The sequence below is a fragment of the Bos javanicus genome, chromosome 6, assembly GCF_032452875.1.
Source record: "Bos javanicus breed banteng chromosome 6, ARS-OSU_banteng_1.0, whole genome shotgun sequence".
In the NCBI taxonomy this organism is placed as follows: Eukaryota; Metazoa; Chordata; class Mammalia; order Artiodactyla; family Bovidae; genus Bos; species Bos javanicus.
The window spans coordinates 77860045-77884353 of NC_083873.1; the positions used below are offsets into that span (position 1 = coordinate 77860045).

Below are 24309 nucleotides of genomic sequence, written 5' to 3' on the forward strand. Positions count from 1 at the left end.
GTGTGGGCATATATATATATATATAAATATTTAATTATGTGTGCATGTGGGCTTCCCTGGTGAGTCAGTGGTAAAGAATTTGCCTGCCAATTCAGGAGATGGAAGTTTGATCCCTGGGTCAAGAGGATCCCCTGGAGAAGGAAATGGAAACCCACTCCAGTATTCTTCCCTGGGAAATCCCATGGACAGAATAATCTGGCAGGCTGCAATCCATGGGGTCTCAAAAGAGTCAAACATGACTTAGTGGCTAGAAAACAACAGCAACAAATGAGTGTATGTAAAATATCTGGCATATATAAACATTTATTGTATATTACTGGTGCTATTATTCAACTGGGATACAAACTATGATTAGCAACATAGTTTTAATTGCAAAATAAATTTTATTAAAAGCAACCATTTATAAAAGTAATGATTGCAATTCTTATGCTACTGCCTCCTGTTAGTTTAAGCAACATGGGACTATAGGGATTATTCCAGTATTTACTATTAATAAATTATAATAGCACTTTTCTTACCTTTGTAGTCCACCATAAAGTTATAGGATGTATTTTGCTGAAGAAATAATGAATCACTTATTTTTAAAAAATAAGTGTATATTGGGTATATGAAGACAACATAACCTATATTTGGTGTATGAGATGTATCAGATGCAAAAGTAGAGCTGAACTACAGATGCTAATCTGGAGTACCAGTGGATCACATTCTATTCCTACATCACTCTGCCAATCTATTTTCCAGTTTATGCACTTGCAAAGTATTTCAAGTTTAGATGGAACAGTGTATTGTGATATAAATTACATTAAAAAAATCCTTAGCAGGTGTATTATTCAGTAAGCTTAGAACTAGATTTATGCTTGAAGTATATATCTGTCCTTTTTCCTCTTCTCTCCTTTCTTCCCTCAATTCTCCTTATTCCTTCTTTTCTCTCTCAATCTTGCCAGATATATGTAGTACAAATATACAGAGATCTGCATATGTTACAGAAAAAAGACAAATATGTAGTTTACAAACTTTCATAAACAACCTGATATGATGAGACCATGTAAAGTTTATGATCTACCAGTAGCGAAGATTGTTTACTGGTTACATTTAATACTTCATCAAGGGCAGTTTTGTCTGTGATTTAGAGTTTGCAGAAAATGAAGCAAATACCATTGTTAATTTACATTACTTCAAAAAAATGGTTCATAGTTAGATGTCTACTTTGATAAAAGTGAATAAATAGGCAAAAAAATACAGTGCACCATGGCCTCTTAATTAAGCGGCATTGTATTAAACATGGTAACTTTGAATAAGGAACTGTACTAATGCAGTGTTTCTGGTATCTAAAAGCATTATAAGTCATATGTTTTTGGTAACATTTATATATATTGGGCAATTGGTTTTACCATTTTTCTAAACACAGAATCATTCATGTTTTTGTGTGTGTGTGTTTATTAATTTATTTTTTATTGAAGGATAATTGCTTTACAAAATTTTGCTGTTTTCTATTAAACTCATCATGAATCAGCCATAGGTATACATATATCCCCTCCGTTTTGGAACTCCTTCCCATCTCTCTCCCCATCCCACCCCTCTAGGTTGTTACAGAGCCCCTGTTTGAGTTTCCTGAGCTATACGGCAAATTCCCAAATTCCTGTTGGCTATCTGTTTTACACATGGTAATGTAAGTTTCCATGTTTCTCTTTCCATACATCTCATCCTCTCCTCCCCTCCCCTTGCCCAGTGTCCATAAGTCTATTCTCTACATCTGTTTCTTCATTGTTGCCCTGTAAGTAAATTCTTCAGTACCGTTTTTCTTGTGAAAGAAGGGCTTCCCTCATAGCTCAGTTGGTAATGAATCTGCCTGTGATGCAGGAGATTCTGTTCGATTCCTGGGTTGGGAAAATCCCCTGGAGAAGGGAAAAGCTACCCACTCCAGTATTCTGGCCTGGAGAAGTCCATGGACTATATAGTCCATGGGGTTGCAAAGAGTAAAAGAAAACCAGTGAGGAATATTTTAGTAGAAGAGAATTAGCTTTAGAAGTATGGTTTTCTCTGGTCTTGTTTTGAGAAATGAATTTGTTTCATTATTTTTATTTTTCTGTTTTCTGGGTAAACTTTAAGGTAGTACTTGCTGGATTGGTAATTGATATTTTTATGTGAGACTGATCCAGATATCAATACCTGTCAGTTCAGTTCAGTTCAGTCGCTCAGTCGTGTCCAACTCTTTGCGATCCCATGAATCACAGCACGCCAGGCCTCCCTGTCCATCACCAACTCCCGGAGTTCACTCAGACTCACGTCCATTGAGTCAGTGATGCCATCCAGCCATCTCATCCTCTGTCGTCCCCTTCTCCTCCTGCTCCCAATTCCTCCCAGCATCAGAGTCTTTTCCAATGAGTCAACTCTTTGCATGAGGTGGCCAAATTATCATCTAATTTGCAAATGTTTCTTATATTTTGGAAGAAGACAATTCTAGAAGAAAATGATAATTTAGCTATGTAAATTAGCATTACTTCTTTAGCATATTAAACCAATAAACTTGAATTAATGTAGTAAGACTTTTTCAAATATTTAGCAATATATGCTGATTTTATAATTTTTTAAAATTGCTACAAAAATTTGATGACATCTTTGTATAGGTACATGGGAGGAAAAGTCAAAGTTTATGGTTTGTGACAAGTTCTCTTTTAATTACAGGATATATCTGGTCTTACAAGGTTTTCCAAACTTGAGTCAAATAAGCATGTTGTGTCATCAGAATACACTTGCTCTTTCAACAGCGGATTATCTCTCTCGTTATAGTACTGCTATAAACCTAATGTATAGATTATATATAAATGACAGAAGTTCGTTAGAAAAGAATTGATATAATCTTAAAAATTAAACAAAAGTGGCTTCCTGGTGGCTCAGATGGTAAAGAATCTGCCTGCAATGCAGGAGACCTGGATTCAGTCCCTGGGTTGGGAAGATCCCCTGGAGGAAGGCATGGCAACCCACTTCAGTATTCTTGCCTAGAGAATCCCCATGGACAAAGGAGCCTGGTTGGCTACAGTCCGTGGGGTCACAAAGAGTTGGACATGATTGAGTGACTAAGTACAAAATTAACAATTTCACAAATTAAATGATGCTTAGTGAATAAAGGAAATTTTCAGATAAATCATATTTTTCAGTGGCAGATCTATGCAGTCATTTGCAAACTAGACTTTAATGTGTTTAGTGCAATACATTGTTCCTTTAACATTTGTCTTTCCTTAATTAATGGTTTTACATTGTATCTAAGTGACATTGAATTGTCTAGACTTTTGGAATACTATGAGGTGGACTGTATGTGTCCAGGCATGTAAAAACACCCACATAATACAGCTGGCCTTCCAGATCCATGGGTTCAGCATCTATGAAAAAGGAGGACCAGCTGTAAGGGACCTGAGCATTTGTGGATTGAGGGTTTGGGGTCCTAGAACCAATTCCCATGGATACTGAGAGATGTCTGTATTCTCCCTGACCTTAAAGCCAGGGTGAGTTCTTTCAACACTGGCATAGGAAACTCAGGGCACAAATCACACAAACTTTTGAGATAGTTAATGAGAAAGAGAGGAAATACAGAAACTTTTGAGAAAGCCAGCGTGCAGCCAGAAACAGCAGGTATGGCCATATGGCAATTGAATTAGAAAAGGAATTCTTGCCACATTGCCTTCCAGAAGATAGTCAGGCCCAGGCAGCCCTTAGGGATGGATGATTTATTCAGCACATGTTAAGTCTTTCATATTGCCTCATTCGCTGTTTAGTTCTCCAGGGAATTTAAATCTATTGTACTGAAAAGACATTGAAGAATTTTCTTTCAAAAAAATTTAAAAAAACACTTATATAGTAATTTTATTTATACCAAACAGATATTGAAGAATTTTTTTTACCCTCCTCCCCAAAGAAAACTTCTAAAGTAATTTCACTTCTACATTTAGAGATCACTATGCCAAAAGCACATCTATTTCCAAACAAAGCATTTGCTAAGTAGAGAAGACATTTTTTTCAAAAAAGTATAAAAGTTTTGTAAGACTAAAATTTAATATGTTATTTTAACAACACATTTGGTGAAATTATGTAAAGTTTTTTAAATTTCCTACTTAATCCAAGATACTCTGCAATATTGTAATTAAAACTACTATACTTAACCTGTACAGTAACTGTTCTCAGAAATCCTCGAAATACATTTCTCTTTGAAAAAATTTGCAGAGAATGTGTTTTGGTTCTCAGATTAACTCTCAAAAACTTGTTTGACCTCCACATGAACAGGGGCTATACTAATAACAGGCATTCTTAAATGTGCTGTTAGAATATCATGCTGCTATAATTTCAGAGGTCTTCCCTGGTAATTCAGATGGTAAAATATCTGCCTGCAATGCAGGAGACCTGGGTTCAATCCCTGGCTTGGGAAGACCCCTTGGAGAAGGAAATAGCAACCCTGTCCAGTATTCTTTCCTGGGGAATCCCATGGACAGAGGAGCCTGGCTTTTTAGCAACATTCTTGGACTCTGTGTCTGTGTGTGTATGTGTGTGTGTGCACGTGTGCTTATGTATGTTTTAATCTGGGAAAATATTCATGCTTTGTCCTTTATTGATCTTAATTTGTGGGAAAATATAATCCTTGTTGAAAACCCTGAAAGACCCATGGATATTTCCTCTGCTTTGGTCTCCTGGCAACACACACAAACTTATTATTAGAGGGGTGACAAACTAGCCTACAGTCAGAATGAAGACAGTGTTCGTATTTCAACCGTTGAGTTCTCTGGTTTGTTTCTGCTTATTGCCAATACCACACTTTTATTTTTCCATGGCCAAACTTTTGTTAACAACAGCACAATAAAAAGTTTACTAAGTACTCAAACAAATTAATGGCTAGTAGTTTGAGTATTGATTGCTTCTCTAACATTTTTTCAAATATGATTATTATGTTTATTGTGAATGAAGAAAAATTATGTAAAAAGATGAACTTGTAGTCAGTTTCTTATTGGACTGCAAATATATCCCAGTGTAAATTATTTTGCAAATATTTTACTTTATAGATTAAAGCCCAATTTTCTTGTTTTAAAATCAGGTTTTTTCAGGGCATTTGATTATTTCTTTACTTAAAAAATCTAACTTTTAACCTTTATAAAAAATTTAAGTTACTTAAAAGTAAAAAGAAAAAAAATAATAATAAACCTCACTGGCCCTATTGCTCAGATGATAAAACTGTTAGTATTTTGGCAGGTAGCTTTCAGGAATTTGAAAAATGAAGCATATAGCTAACACCTCTTTTGTGCATTTCTAGTCCTCTGTACATCCATATGAGAGGCAATCACTAACCTGAGTTCGGTGATTTTTTCCCAATTAATTTAAAAAATTGCATTCATATTTAAATATATCTGTCAAAATATGAATATTATAGTTCATATAGATATGTCACTTTAGTTTTTCACTAAACTTTGTTCCTGTGATCTATTTTACTGACATATAAAGACCCTTACTCTTCACTACTTTATAACATTTCATCACATGTATAGAAAAATTTTTTTAATTTGTTGCTGTATTGACATACATAAATTTCTTCATAGCTTTTCTGGTTCTCCATTATTGTTGAGATTTAATGAGTAGTTACATAATGAGAAATATTTACATACTTCAGACAACATACATGCTGTGTTAGAATGCTTAGCACACCACTGAACTATTTTCTAGTTTGTTTTTTTTTAATTATGCTTCAAATATATCCACATGGCAAATAATTTAAGATATGATTTTTAACATCAAAGGTAATTTATTCAAGATTTACATTAATCTTTCTCATAATAGTCACTTCCATTTTGTCTTCCTGTCATCCTGAAGAAAGAAAATGTAATTTCCCAAAGGCTTTAAGAATTGGGGGAGTATTAAATGTAACTGAAATTAAGTGATTAATAATTTACTTTTGGGTCATGAATCAACTTCATGGAATGCTAAGGATCATTTGCAACCTCAGAAGCACTAGCAGTAACAATGCACTTTTTAAGACTCAAGAACTCTCAAAGGTTGGCTGCCCAACCTAATTAAACTTCAGTCTTCTGATACCAAATTTATTTCTTCTTTGTACTGAATCTCCTCAGATCTTCTTGACAGGAAAATGTCACTTTACCTGACAGCTGATAGACAGGTTATGTAGCACCATAATTGGAGAGAAAAGGATAGCTTAAAGCTACTCGACTTAATGGCTATATGTATGGCTCTTTCTTTCTTTCTTTTCTTAAGATTTCTGTGACAGACACAAAAGGCCCCAGCAAATAGGCCCAGTGCCATTTATTCCTGCTTCCTCCAGGGGTAATTATCTTATTCCATCAATAGTGCTGTCAGAAATTGGGAACATAATTCAGCATTTAAATGAACAAGCAGTGTAATATTTCCTGTCTCCCAGTGGAATTCTTTGCAGCTCACATTCTTCTCTGTCACTCACTCACTCTTGATGTATGTCCCATAGCCAGTCCTTGAATGCCTTCTCTCCCTGTGTTTCATTGCAGATGTTGGCTCCGACTTGACACCTACTTCATTTGGAGTTTTATAGGACCAGCGACCTTGATAATTATGGTGAGAACTCCTAATTAACTATGTGTTTCCCAGGTCAAGAAATAAAACTTTCACTCTCCCTATGCTGGCTATCTTTAATTTACATAGATTAATTTGGGGGTAAGCATGCATTTATTTGACACTACATAACTCAAGCAATTAGACACTCATTAGTCTACTTTTATATTGTAAAATGCTTAATCAAAACCCTCGGGAGCAGAAAACATGCATTTGCACAAGTTTATGCAGTTATTATAGCTCCTCAGGAACCTGATCTAGCATAATCCATTTGGTTTTATAGGTTTTAAACAGTGATGACTTTGTTTGACAGTAGTACATTTTCTTTCTTTTTCATTTGGATAATTTGAATTATGAATGGAATCAAATTGGAAATGTGGCAAAAAAAAAATAAATAAATAACCTTCCTGTTCCTTCCGATTCTGTTTTTATATAAATTTCAAAAACTTTAAAATTTAAGAGGATTTTACTTGAGAATGACAAATAAGTTAGGCAAACATTCTGGAATCATGCTTTCTTTTTTATTTTTAAATGCATAGTATCTTTCAAATATGAATTGTTTATCCTAATTTAGATACTATTGTTGGTATCATTATTTATGCTTATCATTTTAAAATACAAGGTTGCCCCAAGTTCTGAAGTATAAACAAAGCAGGTAACAAGGGCATTTTAACATGTGGTTTGTTTTGTTTTATTTGCAGTCATATGGTCTGTCTTGGTCCAGTGATATAAAAATGTCATTGGGGGTGCCCACTACTTTAATTCTAGTTTGTTGTAGCATGAGAATTTAACCAGCATTTTATAACCCTTTTGATCTAGCTATTCACAAATATTATGATTTTGAATATTAGTTTTGTAATGCAGCATTTGAACAATAAGTTAAGGTCCATGTTTGGAGGGTGGATATAATATCAACCTGGAATAGATATTGTCTTTTTTATAAACATATACTTGACTTTGAATTGTTTTATAGTTCTACAGCATCATTCCAACTGCTGCTGATTTTCTATTTGCATTTGGCATATCAATGCTTTGTAATCCTCTGGTATCTCAAGTTTCCAAGCTGCCTTTACAAAAAGACTAGATGATTATCTGTGATCCAATTATTTTATGAGAGCTAATTTCCCAGAACAACTCATCTGTCATAGAAAATAGACTTACTTTTTTTTCTACTCCAGTTATGCTACATAACAGTACCTTTTACATTCCAGCTTAATGTAATCTTCCTTGGGATTGCTTTATATAAAATGTTTCATCACACTGCCATTCTGAAACCTGAATCTGGCTGTCTTGATAATATCAAGTAAGTAACTTTTCTTTTGTTTTTCTTTAGTCTACCTTACCTTGATACACTAAACTATTCAAGCTTTTAATTGTATTGAGATATTTATGACAAAATGATAAAGATCAATGTGTTTTATTTGCTGAATAAGATCATTTACTGACTACTGCGGTGACTTGATCTGCCTGAAAATAAGTATAGTGAAGCTTTGTCTTCAAAGAGACTTTTTCCCCCCTAAATTATAATGTAAAAAATGATAAGTTTTTTATTGAAACTGTGTTAGTCTCTCAGTCATGCATGACTCTTTGTGACCCCATGATCTTCCCAACCCAGGGATCGAACCTGGGTTTCCTACACTGCAGTTACATTCTTTACCAACTTAGCTACCAGGGAAGACCAAGTTTTTATTAGATGCATTTATTTATTTTGTCCAGGAACAAATACGTAGTTACTATATTGGGCAGACTCCTGTTTCGTAGAGTAATAGCCACACCAGTGCTCAACATTCCATCTCCTACTTCAGAGCAGTGGGAAGAGAGCAAGATGGTGCCACCTGCACGTACCAAAGGAGGATGTTTCTACTACAGGGGAGGAGCCCAGAAATTATTAATCTGGGTGTTTACGGAGGAATTCTTATACTGCTGCCCTTCTGTCCTCCTGAGAGAGAAAGAGAAACTTAACATCTCCCTAATGTAAAATCTTATGGTATACAAATGTAATGCTCCAGATTTTACCTTCTTTGAAATGTTAACAAATCTCTTGGGAAGTAAACCCCACCAGAAGACTCTCAGTATGCAATCATCTTTTAACTCTCAAGGTTTATCCTTTAACGAAAATCTGCTTTTTTATGCTCAAAAAATCTGAAACATGCAGAGATAAGAAAATATCCACATTCCTTTCCTCCCTAGTAGTACTTCTTTTATATATACACAAAAAGAATCCAATTTACATTTTCTGGAAAAAAAAAAAAAGTTCTTTAGTATAACCAAGAACTTTGTCTTATTCCCTTAAAGGGTGTGATATTTGAGAAAGAATAGTATGACTCTGTTGCAGAGGGAGAGGGTGGGAAGATTTGGGAGAATGGCCTTGAAACATGTATAATATCATGTATGAAACGAGTTGCCAGTCCAGGTTCGATGCACGATACTGGATGCTTGGGGCTAGTGCACTGGGACGACCCAGAAGGATGGTATGGGGAAGGAGGAGGGAAGAGGGTTCAGGATGGGGAACACATGTATACCTGTGGCGGATTCATTTTGATATTTGGCAAAACTAATACAATTTGTAAAGTTTAAAAATAAAATAAAAATTAAAAAAAAAGAATAGTATGGAGATGTACTTTAGTTATTAACATATAGTCTGTATTAAGTAGCTTTTGTAAGTGATTGCCTATGCTACGTATAAACTGGTTAAATGTTTTTATTTAAATGAATGTACTTTCAGAGGTTTAATGAGGTTGCCTGTAACTTTCATGTGCTACTGACATTCTCCTTGAACTACCTCAGATAGCAGCTCTGTCACCCATTTCTCATCGACTTACGTTTAGCACCTGACATAGTTCCTTGCCCACAGTTAGTCCTCAATGTGTTTTCAGAATAAAGTAATGCATTAAAGACTGTAGTGACAAAAGTGCATTGAAATTAAGTGCTTAATTTGGTTTAAGGGATCTTCTGTCTATAACAGTTGAAAAAGTAGCTAAAGGGTTAGAAAAAATAAAAATATAATGTAGTAAACTAGAACTTATCTACTGTGAGTAATAGTCTTTTGTAGTTTAATATTACTTAGTTGAGTCATTACACTTTTGAATTATGTACAACTAGACTGCCCTTCTAAAATGTCATTATGGCTCCTTGGACTCTTTGTTCCTAATGGTATTGAATTTAGATCAATTATATAGGCACATAAAATATAACTTCTTTATCTTAGCATATTTGTACTCACTTTCATATAAATTATATCTTTATATGTATCTTTATGTAATATAAAAATGCATTTAATATTTTATCATTTTTGTTACATTTTAAAGTACTATCAGAAATAAGTGAATAACACTTTGATATTTATGTGACAGCTTTTACCAAATTAAAAATTTTAGAAATGTCTTGAACTTAGTACAGTCACATATTTTAAAAGATATATTTGTTTTCTCATTATTCATATGTATTTCTTTAGGTAATATGAGTTGAATCTCTGTGATATTACTAATTAGAAAAACAAGCACACAAAAGTGATAATTACATGTCATAGTATAGAAGGCATCAAATTTTATATTATGAAGCAAAATAAAGCCTTAAATGATGCTGTCTTGATTTGAATTCTGTATAAATTCCTTTATAGTTTACAGCCATTGGCAAGTTTGAGCCTTTCTCTCTTCTTTAAAATGGGTACAATAATGAAGCATACATACCATCAAATGAGCAGAGGAATGTAATCATGAATGTAATGATGATGGTTTTTAAGGAAAACTCAATAAAGTACAAGGAGATAAATAAGGTAGCTGTTATAGAGAATACAGAGGGTAGTTTTAAGATGGAAAGATATGCATATGGATATGCTGATAGGAAAGAACCAGTTTTAAAAGTGGTTAGAAATAGAGGAAAGGGAATATGTGCTATAATCATGATCCAAGGAACATAGGGGAATGAGATCCAGAATAGTGGGATGATAATTCCACTTCATTCGATTTCATGAGACACTTTTGTACTGAGATACCATAAACCAGCCAGGGGAATTCTTTTCTACTCAGAATGGATAAAATAGTTAATAGGTATGATGTACATATGTGGTAGAACCAGAGTGGAACAGTAAATTGAGGAATTTCTGTCTATTCTCCTCTACAAAGTAAGAAAAATGGTCATCTACAGGTTATGAGGACATGTGGGATAGAGAAAATTAAAAAAAAAGTCTCAAGAAAATATTTCTTAGAACTTTATAGAATTTGAAGAACATTTTATTTCATTCAAAATATATTAACTATTTAATAGGTGCTTGTAAAAAAATCACCAGGGCATAATTAAAAAGAAAAAAAGAGAATTTAAGAAAAAGCAAAATACAAAATCTGGCATCCTTTTTGTTTTTAGTAAAAATAAGGATCTGTATAATATAAATTTTTAAGTGGTATGGATGATATGAGGGTATTTATTTTAAAGGCATAGCATGATTTATTTGGAAAATCTTTTTTAGTATGGACAGAGGGCATAAAAATGTATGTTTTCTTATTATGTTTTGTTTTGTAAAGTAATGAATAAGGTCCACCACCTTACACAGTTTGCTGAGAAAATAAGCTCACCATGTAAGACCTTTTGCCAGACAGTGTCTTTCTAAAACTATTCATTCATTTATTAAATATGTGTTATTTTTATTATATATGTTCTTTCACAGAGAAGAAATATCTTCTTTATCCAAAATTTGTTGCTTCTTCCCATATTCACTACCACCACTTCCTTTTATGCCACAGTGAACTTCTGCAAAGCTGCTTCAGTGGTCTTCTGACATTTTCCCCCACACTGATTCTTGCCCCTGCCTCCATTAGCTAGAACGATCTCTTGAAAAGTTTAAATCTGATCATGCACCTCTCTTGGGTAAAACTCATCGGTGGTTTCCTGTTACTCTAACACCGAAGTCCAAATTTCCTACCATGGCCCACTAAGCCTTCCTAATCTAGTTGCCCCTTTCTTTCTACAGCTTCATTTTAAGCCATTTTAAGGGCCATTTAAGCCCCTCTGGCCATTCTAGATGCACTCACTTTTCCTTCAGGTCTTATCTGCTATTTCTCTACAGACTTTCTTTTCCCTAACACTGCATGACTGATACTACCCTAATTAATTAATCATCTAAAAACTATTTAGTTATATTTTAATTTTAATTTACTTCATAGTCATCATATTAATAACACTTTTTTGTTGTTGTTGTTATGGGGAGAATATTTGCTAACCAGCTGACATGAAGTGTTCCAGCCTACTTGACAGTTAATTCTTATTATAAGTGGATAAATTAGTGTTTGAATTATAAAAAATAAGTAAATAAATACATTTTGATGTTAGTATATGGTATTCATTTGGTTTGATAATGACTATATTAATGATATACTCTGGGAAAAAATAATAATATATTAAATTGCTATAGTTAACATACTTATGGAGGTAGAGGTACTCCACGTCTCAGATATAACCAAAAAAATACTTAAAACTACATTTCTGTTTGCTCTTTTCTTACTTGTCCTTTGTCTTCTTTTCATCAAAATAGGTAATTATATTTGGAGGAAAAAAATAACTCCAGTCACTTGAATTTTTGGGTTGAATTTCAGACATAAGGAAAATCTAGCCTAATTTTTAAAAATATATATATATATAAATATAATAAAGCAATTAATGAAATGTTATCAGCACAAAAGTAATTTATAGTATCGCTGAAGCATTATGACATGTATAACTTTAATTTTTGAGGAACATTTATAGCACCTGTGACATTTCCCTTAGAAATAAAAATTGATCATTTCTATAGTTATCAACTACTTGTATTGTTGAAAAACTATTTAACAGCATCACAATGACTTTGAATAATAAAAATAAATAATAGAATTTTTTAGGGCACAGAAAGAAAATTGGTGCCCATATGGAGAGAAAAAGAATCTGCTAAACTTCCCTTTTCTATATCTGTCCCTTTGCCCTTTTCCAGGGACAGATATCTTCTGCATCCAGACTTCTTATCTTGACCTAGTCCTGTTTTCCAATTTCTGGTATCTCCCCTTCATTATGGTTTTGCATGAGTGATGGATTGGCAAACACAATGTCAGATAGTTTAAAGAAACAGTTTTCACTTTCCTTCCTTCCTCCCTGTGCTCTGATTCCTAACGGAAGGTATAATGTTGAAGAGAAATAACAACTCATGTTATACACAATTTCAATTTGAATTGGTTATATGATCTCACAAGTTACATCATGGCTCTAAAGTCTTAGGATCTCCTCAGAATTAGGAATAATTGATTCTGCTTTATTGAGTTTTGTTATAATTAAAACTATCATATATATAAAGAATACAAAACATAATTTAGTGTTCATATAGTATGGTTTGATTATTTTTAACCAATCTATGTGGAAATACATTTCTGCCTTTCATTCTTAGTGTTTTTCTTAGTGAAATTTGCTCATTCTCTTATCGAAATCTCATTAGAATTTGACTGGCTTTGTTTCTCATGTAGAACTGGCCTGATATGATCCTCTTTTTTTTTTTTCCCTTTTAAAGCAAAAGTTATCCTATTATGAAAGAATTAGGCTCCAGGAGTGAAATGCTCATTTGATTAATAAGTAACAAGTTCTGTAGTTAGTTTTAAATTAGGGGGGAAAAGTAGTGTCTCAGTGAACTTAGACATCTGCCACACATAAAGAAATCTAAGAAGGCTTCTGAGTAGCTTCAGGGATGAATAGAAAAATGTTTTACCTTACTGGTATCCATAGTAACTTACTTATTCCTTAACAAGGTAATTTTTGCTGTGTACTGTATTTCTAGATATTTGTAGAAATAATTAAGTCATTTACCTTTGCTAGTACTACATTAGTACTTCATGGAGTTAAATGTGGTAGGTTCTTAAAAACTGAAGGTGGAAAAGTAGAATGATATAATCATTAAAAATGTAACAGTATCACAAAAACTTTCAATACTCTGATTTTTCTTCTTTATGTTAATATATTAAGATGGAATATATATATATTCCCTGCTTTTTAAAGTGGTATCATTTTTATACTGAAGTCAGTGCAGTATCTTAAAAAGAATTTGATCCTTTATGAAAACTGGAAACCTAGTTCTGAATTATATGTAATAAATATATTTGCCCACTTCAATGACTTCTGGATGAGTTATGAGGAAAATATAGTACTTTCTCATTCTTCTTAAAATATTAACTTGTTGTTCAGTCACTAATTCGTGTCTGACTCTTTGCGACCCCATGGACTGCAGCATGCCAGGCTTGCCTGTCCTTAACAGAAGTTTGAGTTTGCTCAAACTTATGTCCATTGAGTCAATGATGCTATCTAAACATCTCATCCCTTGCTGCCCTCTTTGCCTTTTGCCTTCAACCTTTCCCAGCATCAGAGTCTTTTCCAGTGAGTCAGCTGTTTACATCAGTTGGCCAAAGTATTGGAGCTTCAGCATCAGTCCTTCCAGGGAATACTCAGGGTTGATTTCCAGGTTCCTATGCAGTATTGTTCTTTACAATATTGGGTTTTGCTTTCATCACCAGACACATCCGCAACTGAACATCATTTCTGCTTAGGCCAGCAACTTCATTCTTTCTGGAACTATTAGTAATTGCCCTCTGCTCTTCACCAGTAGCATATTGGGCACCTTCCATCCTGGGGGCTCATCTTCCAGTGTCATAACTTTTTGCCTATTCATACTGTCCATGGGGTTCTCTTGGCAAGAATACTGGAATGATTTGCCATTCTCTCCTCCAGTGGACCATGTTTTGTCAGAACTCTTCACTGTCACCTGTCCGTCTTGAGTGGCCCTGCACAGCATAACTCATAGCTTCATTGAGTTACTCAAGCCCTCTCACCATGGCAAAGTTGTGAGCCATAAAGGGAAAAATATTAGCTGTGAATTAAAAGGTTGAAATATTGTTTTGGACTTTTATAAAGGAAGCTCAGTATAGTTTATATAGTCCATGAAGACTTGAAAAAAAAAAAAACAAAAAAAACTTGTGTCTCTATTCAGCTAATTTTATTCATTGTTTACCTTCCACCACCCAAACTACTACATTTAAATGAACATGCCATAGATTTCTAATTATTTTAAGCATTTAAAGATGTGTTTAGAAACTGTCACCTCTTGTAAAAAAAATTCCTCGGCCAACACACTTTACTGAGATGTGTTTTTCCAAAACTTTTTAATCAAATATAATTGTCAATACCCACACACACTGTGAACACTTTAGTCCTTAAAAGGGAACTAGTAGTTGATTTACTTTATTCACTGTAATAAAATAATTTTTAAGAATATTCTGAAAAGAATATCATTCAGTATCTCATTTTCCCCACCTTCCCTCCATTTCCTTGGTCTGTGGTTAAACATCACTGAAAATGTTCCACAAAGTTATCTTAAATGATCGAGGTATATTTGAAGAATAATACAATCTAAACAGCACTGTTTGGAGTTCTGTATATTTTTATGACACCACTAGATTTACTTCAAATAAGTTAAGATTTTCCTCAGGTTTTAGTTAGTCCTTTACTGATTAACTTAATTTCAACTGCAAACATTTAACAATCACTTCTATGGAAAATTAACTTTAGCCACCAGTTCACAAAGCTGTGCATTCAGCCAGTCTTGTTGCCAATCTCACTGTATCATGCATTTTAGGCTGTAGTTTTAAGTTTTGTGAAATATTAAAAGTGTTAGTCTCTTTTTTCAGGCTTTCTCTTTAAAATGCATTCCGATCCCCATGAGATCTTTCTAGAACCAGGTGTTTTTTACATCACTGTGTTTGGCATACTTCATTTTCTGGGAGCTGACACTGAGAGAAAAAAAAAAAAACAGTTTGAAGGATGACTGTCACGGGCTCACTGGAAAACTGTTAGGCATTTTACCTTGAGATCAAATAATTCTTTCACTTTTTCCCAAAATGATCAGGTTATATCAGGATTAGGATAATCAATTACAGCCTAAGGATGAGAAAGCCTAAAAGACTACCTAAGGGGGGGAAAAATTATTCTTTATGAGAAAAACGTAAAAGCTGGTAACTCCTGTGTTCTTTATATGTTGGCTAAACTCAGATTTCCTTTGTATCCTATATGAAATGTGCAGTCAGACTTTGGGAAAGCTTGGTAATCAGAATTGTTTTATGAAACCAACATTTCTGTAGTAATTATACACACAGCAACAGAATTAATCTAAAATAAGCAGTTATAACAAGGCTGTAGTTTTTCCCCCAAAATAATTAGGAGACAATATTCACTTAAACTTTCATTAGGTTGGAAGAAATACAAAAAAATTATAAATAAATAATATTTATATTCCATATTATTCATATATTTTATTTGTTTAATGTATAAACACATTTTATTTTTGTCTTTTACTCATTAATTTATTTAATAAATGAAAAGTCATAAAATTTTGGATACGTATTGAAGATATAACTTACTGAATTGATAATTTATTTACACAGACTATAAGAGAAAGGTTCTTATGCAATATTGCTCTGTACAGCATCGGACCTTGCTTCTATCACTAGTCACATCCACAGCTGGGTATTCTTTTTGCTTTGGCTCCATCCCTTCATTCTTTCTCGAGTTATATCTCCACTGATCTCCAGTAGCATATTGGGCACCTACTGACCTGGGGAGTTCCTCTTTCAGTATCCTATCATTTTGCCTTTTCATACTGTTCATGGGGTTCTCAAGGCAAGAATACTGAAGTGGTTTGCCATTCCCTTCTCCAGTGGACCACATTCTGTCAGATCTCTCCATCATGACCCGCCCATCTTGGGTTGCCCCACAGGCATGGCTTAGTTTCATTGAGTTAGACAAGGCTGTGGTCCTAGTGTGATTAGATTGACTAGTTTTCTGTGAGTATGGTTTCGGTGTGTCTGCCCTCTGAAGCCCTCTTGCAACACCTACCGTCTTACTTGGGTTTCTCTTACCTAGGGCGTGGGGTATCTCTTCACAGCTGCTCCAGAAAAGCGCAGCCATTGCTCCTGACCTTGGACGAGGGATATCTCCTCACCACCGCCCTTCCTGACCTTCAACTTGGGATAGCTCCTCTAGGCCCTCCTGCGCCCGTGCAGCCAGGGCTCCTTGGACATGGGGTTGGTCCTCCCAGCCACTGCCCCTGGCCTCTGGCGTTGGGTAGCTCCTCCCGCCCGCTGCCGGTGGCCTCGGGCTCCCATCACTTCATGGGAAATAGATGGGGAAACAGTGGAAACAGTGTCAGACTTTATTTTTCTGGGCTCCAAAATCACTGCAGGTGGTGACTGCAGCCATGAAATTAAAAGACGCTTACTCCTTGGAAGGAAAGTTATGACCAACCTAGATAGCGTATTGAAAAGCAGAGACATTACTTTGCCAACCAAGTTATTCTAGTCAAGGCTATGGTTTTTCCTGTGGTCATGTATGGATGTGAGAGTTGGACTGTGAAGAAGGCTGAGCACCGAAGAATTGATGCTTTTGAACTGTGGTATTGGAGAAGACGCTTGAGAGTCCCTTGGACTGCAAGCAGATCCAACCAGTTCATTCTGAAGGAGATCAGCCCTGGGATTTCTTTGGAAGGAATGATGCTAAAGCTGAAACTCCAGTACTTTGGCCACCTCTTGCGAAGGGTTGACTCATTGGAAAAGACTCTGATGCTGGGAGGGATTGGGGGCAAGAGGAGAAGGGGACGACAGAGGATGAGATGGCTGGATGGCATCACTGACTCAATGGACATGAGTCTGAGTGAACTCCGGGAGTTGGTGATGGACAGGGAGGCCTGGCGTGCTGAGATTCATGGGGTCGCGAAAAGTCGGACACGACTGAGCGACTGATCTGATATGATCTGATAAGAGAAAGGAGTAGAGTGTGATTCCAAGATTTTTGGCATTGGGTATTGAGATATGACTGTAGAAAAAAGACACACTGGGGGCAGGTTAGCAGATTTGGGAGGGGAGTTGAACAACATAAGTTTGAAAGATTTACTAAATATTGCAGTGTAGATGATGCATAAGAAGTTGGAATAATGAAGAGAGCTGAAGATTTAAATTTGAAATCATTGGTATATAGATTTGATTTGATTTTTGCATTTAGTGTTTTTTAGGTATTAAATATTGATTTTGTTTTATATATCTTTATTCCTTTCTATAGTGGTAAATGATTCTGCTTTTTTTTTCCATTTATGACAATGATATATTTCCTGTTAAACCATTAAGCAAAGTGAGATGATTTTTAAAAAATTAATAATGTAAAGGTGGTATGCAGACATGACAAAAGCTTAAGATAGTGATTTTCCAGTCAGATTGGTTTGTGTCACTTGTCATGGTATGTTACTGTTAGGATATCCTTGCTGTGAGTATCTACATCATAATGCTTCTAATGAGTAATAAAAACTGAAATCCAGAAGTAGGTGTCTTTGTAGCTGGTTTAATAGCTCAGTGATGTTAGTAAGTACCTTAGCTCTTTCCATCATTTATCACCCTTAGCATATTGGATATTGTCACTCACAGTGTCAACTTGTGGTCCAGGAATGTCTCCTTCAGTTTCCACCATCTCATCTTTAGCAATTGTGTTCAAAAGCAAAAGCAAGGAGAGAAAAGAGTGTTTTCATCAAAAGCCTCTTCTATACAATGTTACAAACCTCTGTCCTTAGTACCTCAGGCACTCAGTCTATCAGATCTAATCCTTTGAATCTGTTTGTTACTTCCACTGTTTAATCATAATGGATTTGATTTAGGTCATGACTGAATGGCCTAGTGGTTTTCCCTACTTTCTTCAATTTAAGTCTGAATTTGGCAATAAGGAGTTCATGATCTGAGCCACAGTCAGCTCACAGTATTGTTTTTGCTGACTATATAGAGCTTCTCCATCTTTGGCTATAAAGAATATAATCATTCTGATTTTGGAACTGACCGTCTGGTGATGTCCATGTGTAGAGTCATCTCTTGTGTTGTTGGAAGAGGGTGTTTGCTATGACCAGTACATTCTCTTGGCCAAACTATTAGCCTTTGCCCTGCTTCATTTTGTATTCCAAAGCCAAACTTGTCTGTTACTCCAGGTATCTCTTGACTTCCTAATTTGCATTCCAGTCCCCTTTGATGAAAAGGATATCTTTTATTAGTATTAGTTCTTGAAGGTTTTGTAGGACATCATAGAACTGTTCAACTTCAGCTTCTTCAGCATTAGAGGTTGTGGTATAGACTTGGATCACTGTGATATTGAATCATTTGTCTTGGAAATGAACAGAGATCATTCTGTCATTTTTGAGATTGCACCCAAATACTTCATTTCAGGATCTTTTGTTGATTATGAGACCTACTCCATTTCTTCTAAGGGATTCTTGCCCACAGTAGTAGATATAACGGTCATCTAAATTAAATTTGCCCACTCCCGTTCATTTTAGTTCACTGATTCCTAAAATGTCAGTGTTCACTCTTACCATCTCCTGTTTCAACACTTCTAATTTACCTTTACTCACAGACCTAACATCCCAGGTTCCTATGAAATACTGTTTTTTATAGCAGCAGACTTTTCTTCCACCACCAGTCACATCCAAAACTGGACATTGTTTCCCCTTTGGCTCAGCCACTTCATTCTTTCTGGAGCTATTTTCTCTGCTCTTGTCTAGTAGCATATTGGGCACCTACCAACCTGGGGAGTTCATTGTTCTGTGTCATATCTTTCTGCCTTTTCATACTCTTCATGGGTTCTTAAGGCAATAATACTGAAGTGCTTTGCCATTCCCTTCTCCAAGGAACCGTGTTTTATCAGAACTCTCCACCATGCCCTGTCCATCTTGGGTGGCCCTACACAGCATGGCTCATAGATTCATTGAGTTAGACAAGCCTGTAATCCACGTGATCAGTTTGTTTTGTTTTATGTAAATTGTAGTTTTCATTCTGTCTGCCCTCTGATGGATAAAGACTAGAAGCTTATGAAAGCTTCCTGATGGGAAGGACTGACTGTGGGAAAATTGGAGTCTTGCTCAGATGGGTGGGGCCATGCTCAGTAAATCTTTTTTTTGGTTGTTTTTGTTTTTGTTTTTTTTTTCACATTATATATTTTTTTTAATTTTATTTTATTTTTAAACTTTACAATATTGTATTAGTTTTGCCAAATATCGAAATGAATCCACCACAGGTATACCCGCGTTCCCCATCCTGAACCCTCCTCCCTCCTCCCTCCCCTACCCTCCCTCTGGGTTGTCCCAGTGCACCAGCCCCAAGCATCCAGTACCGTGCATCGAACCTGGACTGGCGACTCGTTTTATACATGATATTATACATGTTTCAATGCTATTCTCCCAAATCTCCCCACCCTCTCCCTCTCCCACAGAGTCCATAAGACTGATCTATACATCGGTGTCTCTTTTGCTGTCTCGTACACAGGGTTATTGTTACCATCTTTCTAAATTCCATATATATGCATTAGTATACTGTATTGGTGTTTTTCTTTCTGGCTTACTTCACTCTGTATAATAGGTTCCAGTTTCATCCATCTCATTAGAACTGATTCAAATGTATTCTTTTTAATGGCTGAGTAATACTCCATTGTGTATATGTACCACTGCTTTCTTATCCATTCATCTGCTGATGGGCATCTAGGTTGCTTCCATGTCCTGGCTATTATAAACAGTGCTGCAATGAACATTGGGGTACACGTGTCTCTTTCCCTTCTGGTTTCCTCAGTGTGTATGCCCAGCAGTGGGATTTCTGGATCATAAGGCAGTTCTATTTCCAGTTTTTTAAGGAATCTCCACACTGTTCTCCATAGTGGCTGTACTAGTTTCTATTCCCACCAACAGTGTAAGAGAGTTCCCTTTTCTCCACACCCTCTCCAGCATTTATTGCTTGTAGACTTTTGGATCACAGCCATTCTGACTGGCGTGAAATGGTACCTCATAGTGGTTTTGATTTGCATTTCTCTGATAATGAGTGATGTTGAGCATCTTTTCATGTGTTTGTTAGCCATCTGTATGTCTTCTTTGGAGAAATGTCTATTTAGTTCTTTGGCCCATTTTTTGATTGGGTCATTTATTTTTCTGGAGTTGAGCTGTAGGAGTTGCTTGTATATTTTTGAGATTAGTTGTTTGTCAGTTGCTTCATTTGCTATTATTTTCTCCCATTCTGAAGGCTGCCTTTTCACCTTGCTAATAGTTTCCTTTGTTGTGCAGAAGTTTTTAAGGTTAATTAGGTCCCATTTGTTTATTTTTGCTTTTATTTCCAATATTCTGGGAGGTGGGTCATAGAGGATCCTGCTGTGATGTATGTCGGAGAGTGTTTTGCCTATGTTCTCCTCTAGGAGTTTTATAGTTTCTGGTCTTACGTTTAGAAAATCTTTAATCCTATTTTCTATTGATGGGTGGGGTTGTTTCCCCTACTAGTAATAATGGAGGTAATGATGACCTCCTTTTAAAGGACTTATCCCAAAAAAAAAAAAAAAAAAAAAAGGACTTATCCCAGGACTACTGTATTCAGTGCCCCTTACACCATGCAGGCCACTGTCAACCCACACCTCCACTGGAGACTCCTGGACACTCACAGGCAAGTCTGGCTCAGTCTCATGTGGGGTAACTGCTCCTTTCTCGGTCCTGGTACACACAAGGTTTTGTTTGTGCCCTCCAAAGTCTGTTTCTCCAGTCCTGTGGAAGTCCTGTAATCAAATCCCACTGTCCTTCAAAGTCAAATTCCCTCGGTTCTCAGTCCCTTTGCCAGATCCCCAGATTGGGAAATCTTCTGTGGGCCCTAGAACTTTCACCACAGTGCAAGAACTTCTTTGATATAATTGTTCCCCAGTTTTTTCTCATGTCTAATTATCTGTTATTAAATGTCTGCTGTGGATATGTCTACATTATAAAAATTCAAGTAAATCTTATGAAAATGGAAGTATTATGTTATTGCAGTTCATTCATCCCCAAGTTTTTTGACAGATAGAACTTATTCTAGTCTTTGCTTTTATTTATACCATAGAAGAGATTAATGTAAGAATCTGTTTATTATTTAGGAATTAAAAATGTTGAAATTTACTGTTTTAATCTTTTTTGTTCATTTTTTAAAAATGCAGTTGCTGTGCACTGTCCAAACAGGTACTTGTATTTGGCATTATCTTGTTTAATTCTATATTGTAAAACTTAATCTTGCTTGCTGTTGGTTAAACTCACAAATTCTATCCTAAAGTGTTTTCATTAATTTGTAATATATTTATTTTAATATACTTTCAGCTTATAAACAATTATACAAGGAAATAATAGATTTGGAACTATATATTTCAAATATAAATAAAGAGATTTGAGTCACTTTGATTTATTTCCACAAAGATCATCTTTCTTTTAAACATATAAGTCAGTTTTTGCACCAGTGACTACTTAAGGTCATAATTCTTTAAAATATAAAGTGAAAACTATGATCGCTTAAAGGCTGAATGAAATATACGAAATCTCATGGATGTCACAATTATGTGGCTTTTAAGAACTGTCCTGGTTGTTATAATCAGAACCAACTAGTAATAACATTTTTGCCTAATATAACTATAAAGTGACTCTGAGAGAGTCAGACATGACTGAGCGACTCAGCACAGAACAGCACAAAGTGACACAAATTATTTTAAACTGAAAATTCTATTTACTACAATGATTATCAGCATATAAATTTGTCTGAAAGTTGACCAAAACTTATGATTTAAAAAATTTGATGTGAGAAATTTTGCATAAATATTATTGGGCTCAAAGACATTTTTACTTGCAAATCCTAATCAACCCATATTTAAAATGTTTCTTGGAGATGTTTAAAGAAAATTTACGGGTAATATTAAGTTAAATATTGAATTGCATTTTGAGTCACATACTGCAGATAAAAATTTAGTCATAGATTCTGAAATAAATGACCTAAACCCTCTGGTTCTGCCCTTCAGTTCAGTTCAGTCACTCAGTCATGTTGTACTCTTTGCAACCCCATGGACTGCAGCACACCAGGCCTCCCTGTCCATAGCCAACCCCTTCAGTTTACTCAAACTCATGTCCATTGAGTTGGTGATGCTATCAACCATCTCATCCTCTGTTGTCCCCTTCTCCTCCTGCCTTCAATCATTCCCAGCATCAGAATCTTTTCAAATGAGTCAGTTCTTCGCATCAGGTGGCCAAAGTGTTGGAGTTTCAGCTTCAGATTCAGACCTTCCAATGAATATTCAGGACTGATTTCCTTTAGGATGGACTGACTGGATCTCCTTGCAGTCCAAGGGACTCTCAAGAGTCTTCTCCAACACCACAGTTCAAGAGCAACAATTCTTTGGCTCTCAGCTTTCTTTATTGTCCAACTCTTACATCCATGCAGCTACTGGAAATACCATAGCACTGACTAGACAGACTTTTGTTAACAAAGTACTGTCTCCGCTTTTTAACATGCTGTCTATATTGGTCATAACTTTCCTTCCAAAGAGCAAGCGTCTTTTAATTTCATGGCTGCAGTCACCATCGACAGTGATTTTGGAGCCCAAGAAAAGAAAATCTGTCACTGTTTCCACTGTTTCCCCATCTATTTCCTATGAAATTATGGGACCAGATGCCATGATCTTAGTTTTCTGAATGTTGAGCTTTAAGCCAACTTGTTCACTCTCCTCTTTCACTTTCATCAAGAGGCTCTTCAGTTCCTATTCACTTTCTGCCATAAGGGTGATGTCATCTGCATATCTGAGGTTATTGATATTTCTCCCGGCAATCTTGATTCCAGCTTGTGCTTCCTCCAGCCCAGTGTTTCTCAAGATGTACTCTGCACATAAGTTAAATAAGCAGGGTGACAATAGTCAGCTTTGACATACTCATTTCCCAATATGGAATCAGTCTGTTGTTCCATGTCCAGTTCTAACTGTTGCTTCCTGATCTGCATACAGGTTTCTCAAGAGGCAGGTCAGGTGGTCTGGTATTCCCATCTGAACTCCCCAGGTCGGTAGGTGCCCAGTTTGCTACTGGAGATCAGTGAAAAAATAACTCCAGAAAGAATGAAGAGATGGAGCCAAAGAAAAAACAACATCCAGTTATGGATGTGCCTGGTGATGGAAGTAAAGATGATGCTGTAAAGAGCAATACTGCATAGGAATCTGGAAAGTTAGGTCCATGAATCAAGGCAAATTGGAAGTGGTCAAACAGGAGATGGTTAGAGTGAACACTGACATTTTAGGAAACTAAATTGGACTAACATTTAGCAAACTAAAATGGACTGTAATGGATTAGTTTAACTCAAATGACCATTATATCTACTACTGTGGGCAAGAATACCTTATAAGAAATGGAGTAGCCCTCATAGTCAACAAGAGAGTCTGAAATGCAGTACTTGGATACAATCTCAAAAACAGAAGAATGATCTTTGTTCGTTTCCAAGGCAAACCATTTAGTGTCACAGTAATACAAGTCTATGCCCCAACTAGTAATGCTGAAGAAGCTGAAGTTGAATGGTTGTATGAAAACCTACAAGACCTTCTAGAACTAACACCCAAAAAAGATGCCCTTTTCATTATAGGGGACTGGAAAGCAAAAGTAGGAAGTCAAGGACTACCCAGAGTAACAGGCAAAATTTGGCTTTGGAGTACAAAATGAATCAGGGGAAAGCCTAATAGAGTTTTGCCAAAAGAACACAGTGGTCATAGCAAACACCCTCTTCCAACAACACAAGAGAAGACTCTACACATGGACATCACCAGATGGTCAGTACTGACATCAAATTGATTATATTCTTTACAGCCAAAGATGGAGAAGTTCTATACAGTCAGCAAACACAA

At 35.7% G+C, this 24309-nt stretch overlaps 1 protein-coding gene across 16 annotated transcripts in view; it reads left to right on the plus strand.

Moving 5' to 3' along the window:
• Positions 1-24309, plus strand: part of ADGRL3 (adhesion G protein-coupled receptor L3) — a 959208-nt gene that overhangs the window by 854657 nt on the left and 80242 nt on the right. For all 16 annotated transcript variants that reach the window (XM_061420294.1, XM_061420290.1, XM_061420278.1 and 13 more), the window contains 2 exons: positions 6516-6582; positions 7791-7882. In XM_061420294.1, the coding sequence (XP_061276278.1) occupies positions 6516-6582; positions 7791-7882 (159 nt within the window). The remainder of the gene's footprint in view (positions 1-6515; positions 6583-7790; positions 7883-24309) is intronic.